The sequence below is a fragment of the Neopsephotus bourkii genome, unplaced genomic scaffold (genome assembly GCF_033783945.1).
Source record: "Neopsephotus bourkii isolate Nb327-2 ecotype Australia unplaced genomic scaffold, CSIRO-AGI_Nbou_v1 NB_673, whole genome shotgun sequence".
Classification (NCBI taxonomy): domain Eukaryota; kingdom Metazoa; phylum Chordata; class Aves; order Psittaciformes; family Psittacidae; genus Neopsephotus; species Neopsephotus bourkii.
Window position 1 is genome coordinate 1,291,771 of NW_026901172.1, and position 23,845 is coordinate 1,315,615.

General features: G+C 39.1%; 1 protein-coding gene across 1 annotated transcript in view; it reads left to right on the forward strand.

Annotated features, from left to right (window-relative positions):
- The first annotated feature begins 415 nt into the window (after positions 1-415).
- Positions 416-23,845, forward strand: part of HOOK1 (hook microtubule tethering protein 1) — a 28,718-nt gene continuing 5,288 nt past the window's right edge. The window contains exons 1-20 of the mRNA XM_061353355.1: positions 416-564; positions 6,649-6,734; positions 8,314-8,386; positions 8,701-8,751; positions 10,220-10,352; positions 11,269-11,336; positions 12,541-12,603; positions 13,095-13,178; positions 15,666-15,832; positions 16,430-16,570; positions 18,483-18,684; positions 19,294-19,404; positions 19,647-19,734; positions 19,819-19,879; positions 20,481-20,621; positions 21,475-21,562; positions 22,020-22,054; positions 22,640-22,722; positions 23,109-23,209; positions 23,565-23,666. Coding sequence (XP_061209339.1) covers positions 514-564; positions 6,649-6,734; positions 8,314-8,386; positions 8,701-8,751; positions 10,220-10,352; positions 11,269-11,336; positions 12,541-12,603; positions 13,095-13,178; positions 15,666-15,832; positions 16,430-16,570; positions 18,483-18,684; positions 19,294-19,404; positions 19,647-19,734; positions 19,819-19,879; positions 20,481-20,621; positions 21,475-21,562; positions 22,020-22,054; positions 22,640-22,722; positions 23,109-23,209; positions 23,565-23,666 — 1,929 coding nt within the window. The 5' untranslated portion in view covers positions 416-513. The remainder of the gene's footprint in view (positions 565-6,648; positions 6,735-8,313; positions 8,387-8,700; positions 8,752-10,219; positions 10,353-11,268; positions 11,337-12,540; positions 12,604-13,094; positions 13,179-15,665; positions 15,833-16,429; positions 16,571-18,482; positions 18,685-19,293; positions 19,405-19,646; positions 19,735-19,818; positions 19,880-20,480; positions 20,622-21,474; positions 21,563-22,019; positions 22,055-22,639; positions 22,723-23,108; positions 23,210-23,564; positions 23,667-23,845) is intronic.

The window sequence follows — 23,845 nt, forward strand, 5'->3', positions numbered from 1 at the left end:
CGCCCCCGGCCTAGACTGCGACAGCCAGAAGGCGGGAGGAGGCAGCTGCCGCCATGTTGGGACGGGAGAGGCGCCTCCTGTGCGGGCTCAGAGCAGCGGAAGGAAAACAGAGGCTGTACCCGCTGAGTCCCCGGCCCACATTTCACCCAGGAGTAGGGGACAACACTCCCACTGTGCCCGCAGAACCTGCCCCCGAGGCTCCACCGAGCAGAGGCAGTTGCGGTAAGAACTGAGAAGAGCCGCTGAGGAGAGGCGTGTCCCCGCCCCTAACGACTTCGCCCTCCTTGTGATTGGCTCGCACAGCTAAGCCTCCCCTGTGATTGGTCGCACCTGCTGCCACTCCCGGCACGGGGCGGGCGGTGACGTGATTGGTCTTACCACGCCCCGTATCCCCGCGCGCGCGGAGGTGGCGTGCTGCTCGAGCCACGTCACGTCGGCCGCGCGTGGCGGTTCGCGTAAGCGCGCTGGGTGCCGCGGGTGCTGACGCAGCCGCCCGAAGGAGACGCGGGCGCTATGGAGGCGAAGCCGGCGGAGCTCCGGCTCTGTGACAGCCTCATCCTCTGGGTGAGTGGCCGGTGCCGCGGCCGCGCTGCCCCGAGGGGGCCTCCGGGAGCGGCAGCAGTGGCGGGGGGATCCCGCGGAAGCGGCGTGTCCTGGCTGAGAGCGCCTCTTCCCGTCAGAGCCCGCGGCTGTTGCCGGGAAGGAGGGATGGGGCCTGCCGGCAGAGCAGCTCCTCAGTGGGGCTCCTGCCCGGTACGAGCGGGCGGCAGCAGCGGCGGTTCGGGCACAGGAACTGGGCCTGGTTGCTGGGATGGGGCCTAAGTGTAAACCGAGGGTGTTCACAACCGGTCAGACGTTCCCTTGAAGCGTAGATGTGGTCGTTTGAATACCAAGTGGTGGTTCTCCAGCTGTGGCTTCGGTGTGGGAACTGCTCAGTAATTAACAATAAGAGTAAATATGTGTAATTAATTTGAATAGAGTTGACAGGAGCAGAAACCTCAGAACATCTCATACCAGCTTTCAGTTGGTTAAAGCGTATATTAGGCAGGCACAGCACACCTAGATGTCTGGTGTTTCCTGTGCAAGAAGCATGTATTTAGACTCACAGACTTAAATATGTGAGAAGACCTTTAACATCATAGAATCACAGAATGGTTTGGGTTCACTTAGTTCCACCCCCCTGCCACAGACAGGGACACCTTCCACTAGGGCAGCTTGCTCCAAGCCCTGTCCAGCCTGGCCTTGAACACTGCCAGGGATGGGGCAGCCGCAGCTTCTCTGGGCGCCCTTTGCCAGCACCTCAAGATCATAAAGTCCAACTGTATTTAGAATCCTGGAGTCACAGGATGGTTTAGGTTGGAAGGGACCTTGAAAGGGATCTATTTCCAATCCCCCTGCCATGGGTAGCGACACCTTCCACTAGATGAGTTTCTTCTGCTTCCTAGTTTGCAATTTTGGTCCTGAAGATGCAATACCTTTTGTTGAGAGTGAGCTGCACTAAATAGAACTTCTGTAAGAAATCTTGGCAGGGAAGGCCACATTTACCTGATGTGAAGAGTTTCTTCAGAAATAGCAGGTGTTTTGCCTGTGTGAATTGTAAACTGGAGAAGGGAGTGTTTTAGAAGCATTGTGGACGTCTTTGAATGAAATTGGTGGGAGTGATAGCAACAGCTACTAGAACAGGAGTTCCTTTTACTTTCTGTATGACAGTACAGAAGTTTTAACTAGTTGATGTCAGTACTAAATCACTGAAAAACAATTCTCTCCTTTATTTCCCTTCCTCTGTTTTCCTTTAAGTGATCTGTTTTGCTCACTTTCAGGCTTTGTCTTATGCTTACCTCTCTGGATATCTTCTGTCATTTAATCTATGCTTGCTTGGTTTGTCTTTTTCTGGCTCTTTAACTTCGTATTTTCCTCTCAGTAGTCAGGTAAGAATAACCCTGTCATGATTCAGTTGCAGAATAAATCAGTGCATTCCTGAACTCTTGCTTAGAATCCCATGAGCACTGCTGAACTTTTTATAAGTTTCACAATTTCTATTTAAAAGATTACAAGCCAAATCTCATTTTCAGTATCCTCACAGTGCATAGCTGAAATGACATTATAGATCATGAAAGGAATTCTAATGGAACTTTAGCCTTAAACTGTAAGAGCTCTGTGTAGTGGCGTTAGTGGAAATGAACATTCAACTCTGTGTGCTCAGGTTTTCTGTAAAACACTCCGCAGATGCATTTGTAGATGCATGCTTTTAGATCTAACACCCTGTTTCTTGGACCTAGTTTACAACTTAGAAACTGTTTGTTAACACTAAGATTGTTTCAAACATCCTTTCAGCTTGAATTTCAGTTTAAATAATAGGGGAAATAAAAGGTCTGTGGAGGCAGGAATGAAGTGCTTTATATTAGAAGAGAAATGGGTTCTGTAACTGTGGTTCTAAAGCTTTCTTAATGTATCTACTGTTTTAGTATAGTGAAGAGATGCTCATGATTTTCTGTGTTCTGCTGAAAGATCTTGTGGCTTGTTTATGTATTTAATTTTGGTAAATTCCATATTAGAAAACATACTTTGTCCAGAGAGGAAAGAGAAAATTTAGCTAAAACCGTTACTTACTGGTTCTGCAACGCAGATGCCATTGAAGTCTGAGGATATTACAGGAAAAAACTTAATGGAGTTAAGTTATAGGAGAAATGTACATGAGATGCCAAGGAAAATTGATGTAAGTAGTATCTATTAAGACTGAACTTAAAAGTCTGTTGCAGAAACAATTTTCTAAGTCAGAAAGACAAACTTCAGTTAGGATATGTGAAGTAAACCTGAGTATTTTCTGCCTCTGGGTAGGAGTGAAGCAGTAAGAGCAGCAGTAGGCCTTGTGGTGCGGCAGAATATTCTGTATTTACGTGCCATTACATAGGTGTTTTCTTTACTGTAGCAGAGAAAAAGTTGGTTGAATGTCTTTTGGTACTGGGCTGCTCTGAGGCTGCTTCTATCTTTGTCTCCAAACTAGAAATATGTGGTCACATCTTAAGTAGAAAGGTTCTACAATAGATGTACCGTTGGTTGGCACTAGAAGCATTGGTGATGTTAAATCCGTCCAGTGGCTGAGCTGTTTTATTAATGTTCTGTCATTAAGAATTGGAATGTTTATTGTTACTTTAAAATCTCTTTGACTGACTCTATAAAACTTTTATCCCTAGTATATATAATCTGGGTATAAAATGGAGAACCTCAGCTCTACATTATCTGAATGAAATGGAGGGCATACCTTCCCAAGAGGTTGATTTCTGCTGGGTAGCACTCTGTTTCATCTACAGCTCTTTGATAGTAGAGCCTTCAGCAGACCCAGAGAAAAAACATTAAGTGCTACATATACAGACTTGAGTTTTCAGATGATTATTGGACGCATGACAGCTGTGTCTGAGAGAAAAATACTTACTTCTCTTATAGCAGCAAGTGGCAGGCTGTATTTAAGCTAGATTCATGAAATGGTTTTCAGTGTGAGTAGCAGTATGTCCTTGAAGCTATATTTAGTAAAACTAATCAAGTTGGGGGGGGGAAGAGTACTGCTACAGTTGTGAAGTCTGTGGCTGCTTCTGCCAGCCTCCTCGCCATGCCTACTGTGTTCATTAGTTTTGCAAGTACAGTAGAAGCTTGTCTTGAGGAAATGATTGGGCTGGCACAGGGTTTGGAGAACCCATAATTAATGTGTCTACTCTCATATTATTTCTAGGTGCTTAAGTAACTAAATATACAGAGAAACTAAGATTCTCAGCCTTGCTTTTTGCTTAATTAGCTGTTTCTATTCTGGGAGATACTGGCATACATAAAGCAGTGTCACAGGGCTTTGTAAGGCCTTGTTTACCTGCTCTGACAGGCTTGGGTGAAATGGTAGTACCTGTACTTAGCAGTTTCTTTGGTTTCCAAGGATGTATTTCCAAATGCCAGCTTCATAATCTTGTGCCATGAAACTGTGTGCCCAGTCTTGACTTGTAAGCTTGCATGCCTGTTCTTGTGTTGGCATTAAGGCTGCTATAGTATTAGAAACCAGTGCTGTCAATCACAGCTGATTCAGTCTGTGTTGTTCTCCTTAATCTTTTATGTAACCTAACAGGGATTACGGACTTCTCACCTGCTGTAATACAGGATTTATAGAATGCTTTTTAAATTTAAAAACTAATTACAAAAAAACCCTTGCTTTGCATATTTATCTCTTATTGGATTCATTAGACTCTTTTTTAAGCAGGCAAATAATATTCAGAGTCTGTGGTCACTTTTATAAACATAGATGGGACACCAGCTGCCTCAAATTGTTACTCCTGGACACTGTGCTTTTCCACTATGCTGGCATAAGTAGCTCCAACCCAAGCCATTCTATGATTTCCCCAACACACGTGACAAAGTTGTTCAGTGGTGACCTCTGAGGAAGCTTATGTTTCACAGAATGCTTGGGAAAGCCCTTTCACAAGTGGACAGGTAATTTATGACATAGGAAACAGTAAATTTAAGAAGTCTGTTTTTGCAGTGGACAGAGATTATAAGGATCTGTTCTTGCTTCCATTCTATTCCTCATAAACATCTTTTAGTATTGTTAACAGCAAATTTTCTCCTGTTTGTTTTAGTCGTCTTGGTAAGGAAGGCTGAGCTTAAAAGAATTTCTGGTGAACTCTTACTTCCCTGAGTAGCTATGTGATGAACTGGCTGATGTGTGTGGAAACAGCTGTCTTACCTGGAATAGTTAGTTCCAAGCTGATTGAGTTTTGGAGGGAATAAAATATTGCAATTATAATAGCTAATTATAATAGCTAATTCTGTCAAAATAGCTTTTTAAAGCTATCCCCAATGTACCTTGGGGATAGCTTTAAAAAAAGACACAATATCCAAAATGAAGAAATATGTTTAACTTGAGGTGATTGCATCCTATATATCTTAAATGTGGGGAAAACGGTAAGCTAAGGAAAAAATGTCTGTGCTCATGGGAGATATGGAAGAGCTTCCATGTGAGAACTGTCTGAATAGATGAGGACTGTTGGTCCTGGGAAAGGCAGTGGGAGGAGATGGGGATGGTTGATACAGACTTAAGCTCCTGGAGAAGGCAGGAAGAGTCTGTTCACCATGTGCACAAGTAGTGGGCAGATGAGGCAAAGGTAATAGGTGACAAACTCTCACAAGAGGGGATATCCTGCAGACTGGTTGCTGAGTTTCTGACTGCAAAAAGTGCCTCAGCCACGTTCATGGAAGAAAACTTCACTGGGGACTGTTAAACAGAAATGTTGTGTCTGTGCTCCAGGGGTTCTCCAAGACACAAATTTCTGGAGCCTAATCAAGTGTTTTGAGAGTTTGGAGTCACTTTTTACAGTCTGCAGAGTGATCTGAGGACCTGGGTACCTCAGTGTTGTAAGGCTTTATACATGAAACAGTTCAAATTGAAGGCAGATATGAGCAGAGCAGCAGAAGAGCTGCCCATGGATGTGTGATAAGCTAGTATTATACATCAGGTTGATGATGTGTATAGAGCTTATAGAGCTGTCTGCTGGGTGGTGTAAGAACACAGACATGTTGAAAGTATTCCTGGCATTTGTGCTGCAAAACACTCATGCTATTAGATTTTGTTCTTTAAGATGGGAGTTTGTTTGTACCAGTCCTGCTACAAAGGATCTTCAGTTGTACTTGTGCCTGGAAGCACCAGTTAGAATACAAAGATTGCATTCAACAATTCATATAGATTACATCAGACAACTTACTACAAAATGCTTCCATGTATAATGTGGTTTTGTAATGGAGGAGAACAAAAACTGGGGCTTTGTTGCTAAATCTTTAGACAGATATTTATGTTGGATGAAACTGCATCCAGCCATGTGTTCAAACACTAAGTACTGTGATGCTAGAAAATAAAAAAGTAGTGGTGGAAATACAGAGAATAATATATGAGTAAAATATAACTGGGAGAAGATACATATCTTCAGGTTATAGTAAAGTTTCTTGGGTTTATAGCAGTATTTTGCATATTTAAATAGGAACATGTTTAGAGTAATTTTGGAATCCTGAATTGCAGGGAAATATCTTGCCAGCTTGAAGAACTTGAAGTGGTTCAGTCTTTTCCCACTGTCTTCATATCCTCAAAGTGTACAGCAGACAACTGTTGGGTTTTTTTTCCACTACTTTTGTATGATTTTCCCCCTTCCATTCTTAACTCCCCAGATAATTTCAGGGGTGTCTATTGTAGTCATGATTTCTATTACTCAACGTTTGGAATAAAAGACTGAATAGTTTCCCCCCACTCAACTTTCACCCCTTGTTGTGATCCTGTTTTATGTTTAAATAGTTATATGTCCAGAACTAAGCAGTGTAATATGATTTGAAAGATGGATAAACATGACTTTAGTTTCCCAAGTTAGTATTCCACAATTTGATTTACAGTAAAAAGACCAGTGAAAAGTGGCGTGTGGTTGTACTAACTTTGTAAGTTACTATTCAGAAGAACTGAGATGATTGGGATGGGTTAAAAACTGTACAGCTCAAAAAGCATTTTGGCTGTTTCAAGTGGAGAAACATCTTGATAAATGCTTGTGCCTTAAAGACGAAAAGGAACATGGTAACTGATTTCCTGTTCTGTCTCCTGAGTAAGAAATGCAATGTTTTTCCCTGTTTTAGTTGCAGACATTCAACACTGCTGCACCTTGCAGAGATGTTCAGGACCTGACTAACGGGGTTGCCATGGCGCAGGTACTTCACCAAATGTAAGTTGATATTGGAGAAGAGGTATTTAATTTCTTGAGGGTTCTGTGTTTGCCATGCCCAGCTTTTAAGTAGGCAGAACCTTAGGGGGGACAGTTTACAGGAGAAGATAAAATATACCTTTGTATTGTTGTTTTGGGGATGGTGTAATAGTTCAATATCATAGAATATCTCCTCATCGTCTTCTTCATTCTGATACTGCAGTATTAAATTCATACTTCAGGGTAATTGGGCAGGAATGATAGGACCTTTCTCACTTTTTCTGTCAGCACTCTTTCCATGGATATCCATACTTCAGGCAATATGTTCCACTTTATGAGGAACTAAAAGTTCAAATGATGTCTTTGTGCTGTCTTCCTTTGGGATTGCTCAGTTGATTTAGTTTTAAGTTCTAGGATTTATATAACTGTGTGGAAAAAACAAATTGTGAAATATCAATGACAGTTTTAGTATTAAATAATTAAGAGTTTGCTAATCAAATCATTCCTATTTTATTGGTGTGATGATAAAGGGTACAGGGTTGAGTGACATACTAGGTGTGAAAGTTATATTTCCTTCAGAGGGCTGTAACACAAATATGCTGCAGGTCATTGCTGGAGCTTTATGGTTGTTGGCTCAGATAATTAAGCAGAAGTCTGAATTACTGTTTCCTGGTCAAACTGTATTTTTAATTACTAAGAATTTACTTAATCACCACCATCCTCCCAAAAAACCTCAAACCAAAATAATACATAAAAAACACCCCCAAACCAACAAAACCCCAAACCCATAAACCCCACTCTGTCTGCTTGAAAAGGTTTTAAGCATGCTGAGTAAAGGCAGAGCTCGCCCTTTTCCTGGGAATAGCAAAAATTGATTTAGGATTACTTAGTGAAGATTCACTGAGCAGTGTGTGTGGTATGAGGCTGCTACAGGTTTTGGGCATATTTCTTTGCAAACACATTGGTTGATGCTAGTGGGGATAATAATTGGGTGTAATACATAGATGCTTTCAGACCAGTGAGTAAACAATATGGTGAGAAGAGAGGTTGTTAGATATACTGTGATTGTATCGTGCTGCAGCTCAGTGTCTGTTAACACTTCCCTCAGCACCTCATCCTTGTTTGTGCTGGCAAAGTGAATATAATTCTGCCCAAGGGAACCAGTGACACACAAAAAGATTGAATGCCGGTAGTTTAAACCAGGTTTTTTCTTAATAAACACCTTTGACAAACTGTGGCAAATACTGGAAAATGGAAATGTATGAGAGTAGGTATCAAATGTAACATCAGCACTAGTCAAAGGAGGCTATTTCTTTACATCATTATGATCACTTTGTCAGGTATAAAAATTCAGCATGACAAAGGCCTTGTGTTCCTAGCTGTAGCTAGCTCAAGCATGTACAGGAATTCTTCTTGCCCTGGAATGCGTTGTCTTAATGCAGCCAGCAGGATGGAAATTGCCTGTGACACAAGTATAATTTGCAGTCTTGAGGAATTTGTGCCTTGTTAGACACCATAGTCAGACAGCCAGTGCTGGGAATCTGATATCTTATTTATGTAAGTGTGCTTACTGACATTTAGTCATTTGCTTTTGTTTCAGAGATGTTGCTTGGTTTGATGCATCTTGGCTAAACCGCATTAAAGATGATGTTGGTGACAACTGGAGAATAAAGGTATTCAAAACTGAAATCAGTGGAAGTTTGTGGGGTTGGACATGTTGTCTGTCCTGAGAGTATTTAGCAGTCCAAAACCCATAGAATTAAGTTCAGACTTTTTTAAGGTTATTTTAAATGAACTTGGACAGTCTGTTGATAGTTTTAAGTGCCTTCCAGCATTGTTGCATGGGGATTTTCTTCTCCATTATTTCTCTTCCCCTGTCATTATAGATTCATATCATAGAGCTGTTATGTGAACATGTTGGTATAAATTATTATTTAAAGAATTTTAATGAAAGCCTGTAACCTTATCTTTCATGTACAACAATTAGGCCAGTAACCTGAAGAAGATACTGCAAGGAATTATGGACTACTATCATGAGGTATGGAAAAACCAGCATTTTTTCTGTTGTTCTAATTATTAAACATGATTATTGTCCTCTTCACCTAGCTTATTTGTTTTCCTGGCAAACTAATTTATTTGAAGGACTTTCTTGGCAGAAAGTAAATGAGAATTAACTGGTTAAGTGGAGGTGTGAGTGATAATAACATTAATTTGTGCAGGTGTATTTTAGATAAGGTTCTTGGAATATAATCTGGAGACCATGTCTCTTTCATTGCCCAGGTAAATGTCACAAAGACTGAGCTGCAGAATCCTGTTGGCTTTTGTGCACGGATTCATATTTGCTCTTGTCTAATGAAGTTTTAATCCTTTTTTACACAACAGAACAGATTCAGCAAGCCTAATCTAAGTTTTATGGTGCTCACTTGGAAGCAGAGAGAGAGAGGTTACAAATCCTTCTGGACGCAGAAAGGATGACAGTTTGTTCTCTCATGCAGGATGCGTGGGGTAGCCATAAACAGGTGCTATTTATTGAGCTGATTTTTGTATGGAGCTTGATTATAGTAATGTAATAGGTATGGTATAGAAAAACTTGCCAGATCATCTTGTGGCTTCCTGGTCTCACTTGGGCTTAGTTGTGATATTGAGTGCCAAGCCCTTCTGTATTGCCAGGACTGAGGCTGTCTGACAAAGCCAGAAGTAGAAATTCTTTAGGCTTATGAGGAGCTTTTTGAAGGCTTATGGAACAACTGAATTTGGAAGCATTTTTAATTCCTTTTTTTATTATATTGGTAGAATAAGTTAATTCTCTCATATTTGAAGTTTAGCCCAAAAACTTTTTAGCTTCCTGCTATTGCTTTTCCCTGTGTAAGTGGTCAGTTAGCTAAACCCCCACTTAATTAACTTTCAAAATATGTGGTTTTGCCAGAACAATTTTATAGAACTCTTAAAAGTGCATAACTTCATTACACTAAATAATTGCTAGGTGGTTTGTGTATATATATTTTTAATGCTGTTTACTGTAGATTAAATTTAGGCCTATTCAGAGAAAAAACTGAGGTGCTAAGTATGGTTAAGGTCATTGGCTAACAGGGGATTGAATATGCGCTTCCCTAAAACATATCCACACTGAGGGATGGAGACAGACATTTGGAATAGTCTGCTGGTGCAGGAGAGGCACAGTGTGTGACTTGGTGTTTCATGTATGAAGCCCCATAACAAATGATTTAAGAACATCTGCTTTATTTAGACCTCTTCAGATTTCCTAATCTGTTGCTGTTATCTGTATAGTCTTTCGTAAGCCAGTATTTTTAGAGTGTCTCCACGCTTAATGTTTAAGATCTTTTCCTTCCTTAAGTTTTACAGTAACAAACTTATTAATAGACCATTTTGTCTGGATGGCTGGGTCTAGGTTTCTTACATGATACCAGATTTTCATGTGCAGAAGTGGGATTCTACTTTCTGTCTTCTTTTCTATTATTTATAATTTTCTTTTTTATTTTCCTCAGTTTTTGGGTCAGCAGATTTCAGAAGAGCTTATTCCAGACTTAAACCAAATATCTGAGAACTCGGATCCCACTGAACTGGGGAGGCTTCTGCAGCTTATTTTAGGCTGTGCAGTCAACTGTGAAAGGAAACAAGGTATGCACTACCCTAACCTGTTCAACAAACAGCAGACTGCCTTGGGTGATTGCTAAAGTGGATGAGTTGTAGAAGCTTTTCTCATGTGTTAAAAAATCTCTGTTGTTAATCTGTTACATGCCTATTCTGAAACTGGAGTTCACTTAAAATCTGTGGGGAAACTTCCTTGTACAAAACTCAGAACTTTGCTCAGGGTAGGTTTAAAAAAAATAGTCTGAGGTGTCTGTGAATTATTCATATTTGTTAAAATATAAACCAAGACCTAAAACTTGCTATTCAAATGCCAATCAATCAAGTTAAATTAAAAAATTATATTAGAAATTGCTTTTTGTTTGTTTGCAGAGGCTCAAGACTGAGTTAGTTGAGTTTTCTCTCCCCTTATCAGAACTAATGCTCAGTGCTTGAGTGGGTATGGAATCCTCAGCATTACTTTACTAGTAGAATAGGTTTGATTGTTATGTAGTCTGAAATGACTTTATGTAAGAGTGTTTGGGAAGCCAGCTGTCAGGCTGCACTGGGAATGAAGATGCCAGCAATTACTTTTTTCCGTGAAGTTTTGTTTATTATCTCAGTTGCAAGCTTATCACTCTTTGGAAAATATTATATACATACATACATAGAGGAATGTATGAAAAAGACCCATGGAAATACAGATGACTTAAAACCTCCTTGGTGTACTATGCATAGTATTAATTTGTTAATTTAAGGGATTATAATCCCTTATGTTTACCTACCATATTACTGTATAATAATGTTGTTGTTTAACACTAGTGCTCTGTATAAAACGAGCAGTACCTGTTTTGAAGAAGCTTTATAGAGAATAGTTTCTCCTGGATCTCTCTGCAAACAGTATGTCATGTTACTTAAGCCAGTAAGGTGAACGTTGTCATGACTCACTACAAATTCTTGTTCACAGAACACATACAAAATATCATGACCCTTGAAGAATCTGTTCAACATGTTGTCATGACTGCAATTCAAGAGGTAAGTAATAATTCATAGCCTACAACAACAATCAACATCTGTTTGTTGATTTGTGTGAATTCTTTCTCCAAGCAAAGGTCAAGGAAGAGCATAAGTACTTCCCTAAATGAGAAGGGTCATGATTAAGAGGCTCCAGACCCCAACCCCGGGGTCTTGGATTTAGTCTTGTATGCCCAAACATGCAACTTAGAGAGACAATAAATGCTTAAGATTTCTTGGTTCATACAAGAAATGTATCTTATTTCCAACCATCCATTGTACTGGAGTCAGGTTCTGAAACACCTGTCTCAGTGCTGTAGTTAAGCTGGTTGTAACTGTTTGTGAGGCTACATTCTTCTCACAGACCATTCCAGCATCAGATTTACAAACTCCCAGCTGCATCTCTCCTATTCTGGTCATGGTGTGCTCCTCTTGCACTCTTGACTTGTCTTTGGTTGGATCATCTTACTGATCCTGCTCACGGCACAGCCCTACAGTCAGTCTCATCTGTGAGCTTCAGGGCTGTGAAGCAGAGTGTGGAGGGAGGCAAAAACTAAATGCTAACTTTGAAGAAAATGTAATGTGTGATTGCACTCTCATCAAGGTAACAATGGAGTTGGCAGTAGGCTTTAAAACTTAGATTTAAATTGACTATATAATCTTTAAAACTCTATCCTATTTGGGGGAATAAATCCATAAACCTCTTATTTGTTGTATTCTGACAAATCAGACTATTTCTGAAGAAGGTCTAGATATAATACTGTAATTCTCAAATAAGAAGTAAATCCTTTCAATTGCTGGTGAACATACTGTGTACATTTATGCACTGGAGATCTGAGAGAGCTATGTGAATGTTTCCAGTGTTTGCTTAATGGCAATTAAAGTGACACAAAGTGTGATAACTGTAAATTAATTGAGTGAGACGACATCCTCTGTTTCACTCTGTTTTAACTTGACTAATGGGGAGCAATAACTTCAACAGATCACAGATTCATCCAGTAAGATGTTACTGCTAACCTTGTTAATTTGGGGAGGAGGGTGGAGTAGAAGCTGTCATCTAGATTTGTTTACACCTTTAATGAACAATAAGATTTTTTTTTAGTATTATGAGTCTGTTTTGATGTATTCAAGGGATGCAAGGACATGTGGAAAATACAATTGCTACTTAGCAGACAATGAATTTACAGATACTTAACCTTCTTTTTACTGTGGCCTCTTTCTGTAGCTCATGAGCAAGGAAGTAACAGGTCCTTCCACATGTGATGCATCAGGTGACATGGAACAACAGGTAACTGCATAATATTTATTGCTGCTGTAGTTCAAGCCTGAACAATAAGTTGGTATCTTGCCATCCTTTGAATAAAGAGGTGTTGCTCCTAAAATGAAGTTGTCTTTATGTTTGTAAAAGTAGCTGCCCATAAAGGAGCACCAGCATTTCTATTCTGAGATGAAGGATGATTGATATAACAGGCAGGGATTTTGAAACTGTGACAACATGTACCCATATTTGGTTTTGTTATACTTTTAGCCTAAGTTCTGTTGAATCTGGATGTTACTCTGAGTTTCAGTACTTCACTTTTGACATGTAGTGGTCATTTAAAATGAAGGTAAAATGAACAGAGATGGTTATCTAACACAGTACATATAGGTTTCTGTGTCAGTGTGTGCACATAAAATCCTTCGTAAACAATTGTAGACACAGTTGAGGTGAATTGGAAGCTAGAAATGTGAGTAGATTGGATATGGACAGAATGATTGACTATCATATTTTTTTTAAAGCTTAAAAAAGCTTTGGAAGATCTTCAGGAAGCACTATCAGAAAAAGAAGAGTTGGCACAAAGATGTCAAGAGCTGGATTTACAGGTAAGAAACAGCAAGTTGCTTATTTCTTTAATACATAGTGGTGCTGCTGTTAAGATGCAGAAGTTCTGAAGGGCAAAGTGAATTTTGAATTTGTTTAGTTATATGAGAATTCTTAGCTGTTTGTAGGGGGTAAAAGCAATCCTGTACTCCTGAATGCAATTGCTGGGAATACACTTCAATCAGAAACTAAGCTGAGGTCCTCAGCTGTTAACTCAAAGGTTGTTAGATCTGCTAGCTTTATGTTTACCCTTAGTAGCAAGTATCATCAAAGCAATGTTATGGTGGCTTTAAAAATAGCCTATTTAATTTTAAGTCACTGCTTCCTCTAGTCTTTTGAACTGTGTCCAAAACACCCAGTTCATATAATCAGTCATCAGATTTAATCATAGGAAAGTGATGCTCTTTTCAATGGGAGTTGATGATAGACTAAAATGTGAGATTTATTTAAAAGTTACTAATTTTTTGTCACACAGAGCTGAAAGATGGAGGATATTTTGGGAATTAAAGAGAATGGAAACTAACAGACCCTTGTTAGAGTTTTCAAACCGTACTGATAATAGTAGTTAATGAGGTCACTCTTTAGAAAAAGGAGAGAGAAGTTCATAACAAGAAACAGGAACTTGCATTTCAATCCCCTTGTTTAAAAAAAAAAAGAAATCCATTTGTCAGCCCTAAGTCTTGAACTGATATTTCTTTTTTCTTGAGGCAGTAATAAGGCTTCCTAGTGAAAGCAGAGATCTAAAATTGCTTCTGAGCAGTATTTGCAGGCGAAAATGATGTATTTTAAATGGGGAAGGGGCTTGATTTGACAGCTGAATTCACAGTTGACAGTTGTTAAACTTCAAAAAGTGTGTTCACTGTTCAGAAGCTTTCCCTTCTAGAGGTGCTGGGATAACAGTTTACTCACACTTTTGGCTTCCATTAGGAGTCTTAGACTTAGAGTAGTCCCAGGCTTTCTCCTGTCTCCCACAAACCTCTCTTTTGAGATTTCTCAATGCTAAGTTACAAAGCCAGTTGCTCGTAACATAGCATGGGCCAGGTGAAGGCATGAAAGGTGTTTGAAGGAAGGGTGCAAACACATGCTTTAATGGCACCAGAGTTTTAATACTGTAGTGTGTTTTTAAACTATCTGTTCATAATTTGTGTTGACTTTGACACCAATTCTGTTATGTTGAAATAGTAGAAAAGAAGACGAGAAAGATAACAGAAAGGGACCGAGAAAAGATGAAGAACTTGCTCTGGGTTGTGCAGTAGTTTCTTTTTCCTTTGTGATTGTTGTGCATGTTTAAGGAGTGGCTGAACCTTGATCAGGAAGTATTGTGCTGAGCAAGGCTCAGGTATGCCCTTTACTCACAGGTGCTTTGTGTGCATGTGTATTGTAAAGTGCCATCTGGTATCTAAAAAGGAGTGAACCTAAAAGCCAGCACCTAGTGAAGTGGGAGATTACTAATTTGGTTTTCACATTTGTTTGTCTGATAGACTTTTAAATGATGATCAGAAGCTGTTTTAATATTGCATACTCCAGGTTATATCTGATGCTTAATTTAATAATGTCACCATGATATGTTTTTATTTTATTGATTTGAAGCCGTAATATTGACTGACGCTTCTCATTTAAACTAATTCTTAATAAATTCACTTGTAAGGTCTCAATCTTCCTTGATATTTTCCAAGAGTATAAGAAAGGTAGGTTTTCTTTATGATTCAGGAAAACATAACCCAAAAAGCATATCGTCCCTGTTTAAATGCCAGTTAACTAACACATGCTACATGCTCTTATGTTTGACAGGATGTTAAATTAACACAGCAGCTTTCACTAGAAAAACTTTGAAGGTTCTATCCTCTTAATCCTTCCCCATTTTATGGCTGTTAATATACTTACTGTTCCAACAAAGTGTTGTATTCTCATTTGCTTAGCTGTGAACACTTTTCGATATCAAACCTGTTTGACTGTTGCAAACAAAATGCATGCTCTCTATGAAGCTGCCTAGGATTTTTGTTGCGTGTGTGCTTACCAGCTTACGGCGCCTGAAACCGCTTCTTGCGCTACCATCCACTGCTGAGCGCACGGCAGTACTGTGGTAATGTGCTAGCCAGTGCCATCCTGCTTCTTATTGTTAAGCACAAGCAAGATGGAGAGTACCTTTACACCAGTTAAATTATATAATTACTTTTTGGATGGTGTCCCTGGTATCCTTTTTAATGAAAGTACCAGCCTCTCTCCATATCACATTGTCTGCCTTTACCATGGTGTGTTACAAAAACTATGTCGTCTTATTATTTTTAGAGGGACTTTTCCTGTAGTGCTTCATAACTGTCGTACACTAAAGCATCCGTATGCTTAAGTATGCTGTGTAAATTACATTCTAAAATCTCTAAACGCTCAAACCTTTTTCATAAACTGATTTGGTGATGCACTGCTGTCTTGCTTCAGCTCTTTCCAGTTGGACAGGTCTTAAATTGGTGGTGCTGTTTTATCTGCACTAGGTGGCTGCCCTCCAGGAGGAAAAAAACAGCTTGATGTCAGAAAATGAGATTATGAATGACAGGCTAGAGCAATTAGATGACTCCCTTGATGATCCAAATACTGTGGTTGCAAAAAAGTATTTTCATGCACAGTTGCAGCTGGAACAACTGCAAGAAGAAAACTTCAGGTATGAAATGATTTCTCTCAGTCTCTCGCTTGACTTGTCAAATATATCCTGCAAATTTCGGGTATGCTTTCAGGGTTTTCCATCTCAGTTTCTTTTGCGATAAAAGCTGCTTGGTACTGGATAAATATATTTTCAAGGCAGTCTTTGCCTTTAAAAAGAAACCTTTTCATGTTGTAGAAAGTATTACTTTGTAATTGCCATATTATAGCCATTTTACACCTCGAAAAAGGTGATGGAGGGCAGAAAATGAGTGCCAAAGTGATCTGTATGTAAACAAAAGCAACCCTAAACCCCTCAAACCCACCATATCTCTTTACTGTGCTGATTTCTTCTACTTATTTGTCTCTCCCCCTGTGATCTGTAGGGGGGGATCAATTTTCATGCAGTTCTTTGATACTGATATGGTAAATTTGCAGTGTACAATCCATTATGATTTAAAAGGTGGACAATAAAATATTCCATACTTACAGTACCATTTTCCTGGCTACTCAAGTCAATAGGTTTCTTTTGCCTTAGTTATTTTTAGTAGTTCTAGCAGTAAATGACATATGTGTGATAATGATGAGTTCTTAACAGAGTTCTTTTTTGATCTGGTAGGCTTGAAGCTGCGAAAGATGATTATCGCGTCCATTGTGAAGACCTAGAAAAACAGTTGATTGAACTGCAGCATAGAAACAATGAGCTAACCTCCTTGGCAGAAGAATCTAGAGCCTTGAAAGATGAAAATGATATTCTTAGGTATATAATAGAGTTCCACACACACTAGGAGGATTTAATGACTGAATTCAAGGCTTTGTGTTTGGGCTTTTTTTTCTGAGGTGTTACTTCTGCAGGTCTTGTCTGCATGAGATCTAAAAAGTTGGAAAAGGGCCCTTTGACAAAGCAGAGGTGGAGCGAGGGCTTTCAGGTATAGTCTCTATTGTTTGCATAAGGAAAGCAACTTGGAATTTTTTCTGTGAAGAAGGATGGATAAGTACAGAAATTATTATTCTTTGGGATGGAAGGTTGAAGTTCCAGAAGAATTAAGAAATTTTGAGGGGAGTGTGTGTGCATTTCTATTAAGGGGACATTTTTGTTGGCAACAAGCTGCCTTTTCTGATGTAGAAAGCCATATAAGCAGCTAGAATTTTGACATAGCTTCTGGTGTCAGCATTCTAGGCTAGATTTAGGTTAGCAAAAGGATTAACAAAATGAAGATGAAATATGCAGTAGCCTTGACGAGAATTTAACATTCCAGCTTGTGCAAACCAAATTAAATACCAGACCACCCAAGGAATATCAAAAGAAATCATACTGCAAAGGCAGATCTGCTATTCATAAAATAACATGAATAAAACATGGAAAGAAAAGTGGTTTCAGGTGTTTGTTATAGTTGTTCCTAAATAGCATCTGAAACATCTTAACTATAAGGTTTTTTCCATCATTTTCTCATACTAGCTTCTAGTGATATAATATGAAAGGATTAAACACAAATACTAAATTTGTGTATTTATGATAATAAATATAAAGGAGGTGATCCTGCCCCTTTATTCTGCTGTCATGAGACCTCACTTGGAGTATTGTGTGCAGTTCTGGTGTCCTTAACATAAAAAGGATGTGGATCTGTTGAACAAGTCCAGAGGAGGACCACGAGGATGATCAGGGGACTGAAGCACCTCCCATATGAAGATCAGCTGAGAAAGTTGGGGCTGTTCAGCCTGGAGAAGAGAAGGCTGCGTGGAGACCTCAGAGCAGCCTTCCAGTATCTGAAGGGGGCACATAGGGATGCTGGGGATGGACTCTTCATTAGGGACTGTAGTGATAGGACAAGGGGTAATGGGTTAAAACTTAAACAGGGGAAGTTTAGATTGGGTATACGGAGGAAATTCTTTCCTGTGAGGGTGGTGAGGCACTGGAATGGGTTGCCCAAGGAGGTTGTGAATGCTCCATCCCTGGCAGTGTTCAAGGCCAGGTTGGACGAGACCTTGGGTGATATGGTTTAGTGCGAGGTGCCCCTGCCCATGGCAGGGGGGTTGGAACTGGATGATCTTAAGGTCCTTTCCAACCCTAACTGTTCTATGATTCTATGATCCAAATATTTTCTTACCACATAGATTTTTGTTAATGATCAGCTGGTGATTCTTGGCCGTATCAGCTCATCATAGTTTTCATAGTGCAATTACATTCTAATTATGTATAACCCCACAACGAGAGCATCATCTGTGTGTGTTTTCCGTACCAGGGGCCAGTGCTTTGAGGCAACTACCTAGCACGGGATGTTGTGGTGCATTTACATTGCACTCCACAGAATTCCCTGGAGATATTTGACATACTAACTCTTGCATGTACTTCTGGCATACAACTGTTAGTCTTACACCCACTTAAAACCTTGCGGTGATCTCAATGTTTATAAGCAATCTTTGCATAACGCAAGTTTGCCTCAATTATGCATTTAAAAATAAAGCAGTAAGATTTAACTCTGCTGTTAAGCATGTTTTATAGCATTGTAGAATCAAATACATGGGAAAAGACCTTTAGGATCATCAAGTGCAACGTTTACCCCAGGACGTTTCTGTTTTTGAGAATAGCTTGAATGTGCACAACAGCAGAATTTGGCTTTTTTTAGTCTTTTGAAGAAACATGGGCTTCTAATTTCTGTTTCTACTTTAAGGGCTACTGCAGACAAGGCAAGTAAGCTGGAATCTACTGTTGAGGTGTACCGTAAAAAGCTGCAGGATCTGAATGACTTCCGCAGGCAAGTCAAATCTCTGCAGGAAACCAACATGATGTACATGCACAATACTGTCAGTCTGGAGGATGAACTGAAGAAAGCCAATGCAGCACGTGCCCAATTAGAAATCTACAAAAGACAGGTAAGGCTGCATCTATACTTAAAACGTTGCTTTTTCCTCAGGTAGTTATCTTACCTAAATAAAGTTATTTTAATTACGTTTCAATGAAAAAAAATTAAACAGCTTCATCATGGGCTTAGCCTGTGTTGTCCATTTTAAATCTCTTCCTAGTCTCTGCCATTTACTTGCTGTTTTCCTCTTATTTATTAAACTGTCCACCTTAACTGTAGTTGCCCTCTCAAATGATTGGGTGTCTGTGGTTTGCAGGCTTTTCTTCTCTGCTTTAACTGAGGTAGTTTCTGTGCCTGGGAGGTCACTTGGGTGTAATATTCTTAACTTGCTTCATGGAAATTTATTTTAAACTATAGAAGTTTAATTGTGATTTCACTTAATTCAGTAGTAATTAAGAGATGCAGGAGTTAACTATTTAAAAAAAAAACAACTAAACAAAATAACATAAGCAAAACACCCCCAAAACCACAGCCCCCATCACACCTCTGTCCCCCTGAGCCTGAAGGACCAGGTATTTGTCTGAACTGGGCAGGAGTGAAGGTTTTAACATAGCTTTTAAAGGTAGCATCTTGCAACATTCATGTGCTGAATAGATACACACTTACTTTTAATAAAAAGGTCCAGGAGCTTCATAACAAGCTGTCTGAAGAATCAAAAAGAGCTGATAAGTTTGCATTTGAAATGAAGAGACTTGAAGAAAAGCATGAAGCTTTAATCAAAGAAAAGGAGGTAAGTCTCCCTTGAATGAGCTCTTATTTGAATACCTAATAAATTTCTGAAATGCTCTGCTTGAGGAAAACCTTCCCAGAAGTAGTGCTACCCTAAAAATACATGTATTAAACATAAATATATGCAAATACACATGAAACATGTCTTAAAATGTGTGTGTGTCAGTGCTATTCCTGATTAATGTTATTTGGTCTAAAAGTGGTGCACTATGACTTAATCCCACCTCCAATATATCACCTTAGAGACTGATAGTACAGTGTGATGCATTAAAAGAAACAAATGAAGAGCTCCGGTACTCACAGATGCAGCAGGATCACCTGACTCAAACAGGTATTGCTTATTTTTCAGAGGCTTTTTTATGTATATTTGTGATTGCTTTAAGTTTGTTAAACTAAACTTCCCATGCAATTTCAGGTGGATCTCCTGTTAAAAGCCATGAGAATCTTGCTGCTGAAATTCTGCCAGTGGAATATAGGTAAGGCAAAAAGGTTGAGGTTGGGATTTGCATGGATAATGTTGCTGCCATGAAAGTTCAGTATTTTCAGCAACATGACTCATTTCCGACTTCCTGCTTTCTTTCCGTGATTCTTGTTTAGACCTCCAGGTAGCTGTTAGTAATTATTTCCCCATACTATAATTACTTTGCATTCTTTCTTAAAAGCATATGAGATTGCTGTGTATAAAGCTTGGCTTGAAACATCCTCTAAGGAGCAGAACAATTCCTATTTTGCCACTGGCAGACAGACTAAATAAATAATACACAGCAACTAAGGCAGACCATCAAAAAGCTGGCTACTACTGCTTTTAAAGTCTGTCAGAATGAAACATAAAGGTACAATAAAATCTGGGTTTGGAGTGACTTAATTTAAAACTTTGCTCATGTATTTCATAAAACTATTGTGATGTTTGAAAATCTTAAGTTACCCTTAAATAAAAAATTGCAGTTAGCCCAACTATATCCTTAGGCAGAACTTGTTTTGCTCACTTGAAGGTTGGGGGAATGAAAAGGAGTGTAATCTCCTACTCTTAGTTACCTTTTTCTTAACTAACAATGACTTTTGTTGTTTTTGATTCAGAGAAATGTTTATTCGGCTGCAGCATGAAAATAAGATGCTCCTATTAAAACAGGAGGGATCAGAAAATGAACGTATTACGGAGCTCCAGGAACAGCTGGAGCAAAAGCATCGGACAGTGAACGAACTAGAAACTGAGAAAAGGTGATGGGTGAAACAGCATCTTAAAATGAACCTTAAATTGAAAGAAGTTAGATTTAGATTAGGTATTAGGGAAAAATCCTTTGCTGTGAGGGTAATGAGACACTGGCACAGGTTGCCCAGAGAAGCTGTGGCTGCCCCATCCCTTGCAGTATTCAAGGCCAGGCTGGTTGCGGCGTTGAGAAACCCGTTCTAGTGAAAGGTATCCCTCCCTATGGCAGGGGGTTGGAACTGGATGAGCTTTAAGGCTCTTTCTAACCCAAACCTGTCTGTGATTCTGTGAAAATGTATCAAAAAGTGATTTCTGGACCTTGAGAGTGGTGCTTTGCAGGAAGCCGGTTATCCTTTTTCTTTCACCAGTGTAACTATTAATGGAGTTGAGAAGCAAGAAGCAAGCAAGAAAATAGCTTTAATGTGGTGGTGTAGAATGTGATAGAGCTATGTGTAGTGAACTCTGAAGAGAGTGTTGCTTATTGGATGCTCTTCGCTCTGAATGGTAGACCAAGAATGGATGTAAACTCCATTTCTAGAACTTCAAACTAACTGTGGTATGACACTGAGTTATGCTCTGAACTTCTCTATTAGTTAATATTGAAAGCAGTTTACTAGTTTATGAGAATTCTAGGTAGTTAAATTTTGAGAAAACTTAAAGGGATTCTAAGTCTTTCATTGTAAAATGTTTATAAAGCTACCGTGTGTGTTTCAGCAGTTCAAGTCAAACTAAAAGCATTTGAAATCAGTTTCTTTATGTCTTAAGTCCTGCTGGGTAGACTCTGAAAAATTACCATCCAGACATGAAACAATAATCTGTTGTGATCTATTTAGATGGGTAATAACCATCTTTTCTTCCTAACAGGCTAAATGAAGAGCGTATTGGAGGGTTACAGCAGCAGATTGAAGATCTGCAAAAGACTTTACAGGAGCAGGGATCCAAGACTGAAGGAGTAAGTGAATGTTCTGGCTTGACCTTGAAGATATCTTGCCAGTTTGTTTAAAATGCTTCAGTGTAACATCAAGTATGAGAATTCACAAGACCCCCGCACCACCTGCATTTCAGTTGAGAAGCTCATGTTTTAGGTGATCCCTTCCCCAGACCTACTTTGAGGAGCTGTAGCGCTTCTACCCTCTCTTCACTTTTAAAAATCTCTAGTTTTGTCCTTAAATGGTGGTATAGTGAGAAGGATAGTTTTAAAGAAAAAAGGTGCTGGAATTGGTATCTGTGCAGTCAAAAAGTTTGAATGCAGTTACAGAAATGCATGAAAAATGCAGTTTTCTCAGGATTTATTTGGTTTTGCTTACTTAGGTGTGCTAAGTATTCTTGGCTGATTTGTAAGAGCCCTTTAGCATTGCATGGTAAGAAATACTGAAATATAACAGAATTTTAACTCTTTCCTTTTACAGTCTAGCAACTTGAAGCAGAAGTTGGCAGCACATATGTAAGTAAGGCACATGCATCTGCTATAGCTTATTTATACAAAGTAATTTAACTGTTGTAGCACAGAAACTACCTAAGTCTTTGTAGGGATGTCTTGTTTTTCTAAGCCAGTGATGTGAGAATCCTTCATGTAGTGAGTTAAGTATTAACATTCCGGTTTTGTCTACTCTGATCATGATAATCTTGTAATACTAGTATCCAGTTCACTCTCTCTTCATCGGCAATACTATTTTAACTGTTCTGATTCTACAGCAGAGTCCTAAAAACATCACTCTTACTGGACTCAAAATATATTTAATTCTTCTGAAATATTTCCATCCTTTCAGCAGGTGTAATTCCTGCTAAGTAGATGCTGGAGGGGTTATTGTTCATTTGCTTTTTTGTTTCTAATTTTATGTAAATGATACTCAATTCAGAGTCACAACTTTTATGGTTCTTCAAAAATATGTACTACTATTTCTTTTTAAACTTTTTTGAGTTTAAAAGAGTTCTTTAGACACTTCCACCAAGTTTTAGCTTTCAACTTGTAACACCGGGCATGGAGTTACTCGTGAGTTTAATCCTCAGCCCAGCCTTCCGTTTGTAGGGAAAAGCTAAATGAAGTTCATGATGAGTTACAGAAGAAAGAGGCTGATCTTGCAGAGCTCCAGCCTGATGTTAGTCAGAATCGTAAGTTGTTTTCTGTTGCTATGGGATGCTTCTTATAAGACTTAAGTTTCTTCTGAAATGATTTCCACAGTCACTGGGCTCTGGGATACTTGTCTGAATAAAGGTTTCTGCTACAGCATAGCTTTAAACCTGAAATGGGGCTGGGGAGAAGTTCATAGGGTCTTAGTTCAGTTGAACAGTACTCTGCAAAATGGGAATGTAGGGTCAGGTAGGACCTTATGCTCTGAAATAAAAACCTTATAGACTGAAACGAAAACTTGGGAAATCATGTAGTCACTAGAAAGTTTATTTGGGGGTGGTTAAATCAAAATCAAAACACAGAATTCTTAAAAGTACTGTATCTGGTTTTATTTTATATGTCTTTTGTTGATAATTTCTGTCAATAGCCCAGAAGATTGGAGAGCTGGAAGCAGCTTTGCGTAAAAAGGATGAAGATATGAAAGCAATGGAAGAAAGATACAAAATGTACCTAGAGAAAGCAAGAAATGTGAGTGGCATATTTCTGAGCATACACATTCCTCCCTCATAAATTGTTATACAGGTTGAGTCCTCTGCTCTCCAATTCCCAATTAAAATTAGTAGCTACATGTTGAGGTTTTAGTCAAAACCACTCAACTGCAGTCAGTGAAGTGTATGAGAATTATGTTTAGACTGCAGCATGAGAGGCATTAATGATTATTCCTTTGTACCTTTTGGTATCTTTTTGTTGTACAGTTCAACAGCCTGATTTTCAACATAATTAAATGCTCAGGCTGTTTTCATGTTTCTGCTGTGAGTGAATGAGATGCAGAGCTGCTGAGAATCAAACCTGACTTGTAATGCTTTTGTTTTGCCTTGCGCAGGTGATAAAAACCTTAGACCCCAAACTGAATCCAGCATCAGCAGAAATTATGTCACTGAAAAAGCAGATAATGGAGAAAGACAAAAAAATTGAAGCACTGGAGGTAAAAGTTTATGTACTTAATAATAACTCCTGATATGTTCTGCTCTCTGTGATATTAGACACTCAAGTTACTGTTTCCTGATGATCCAGTACCATTCAGTGCTGCATTCAGTTAGAAACTGAACAGTCCATCAAACCTAGAGATTTTTAGTTTGGCTTAACCAGCTTTGTATCATAATA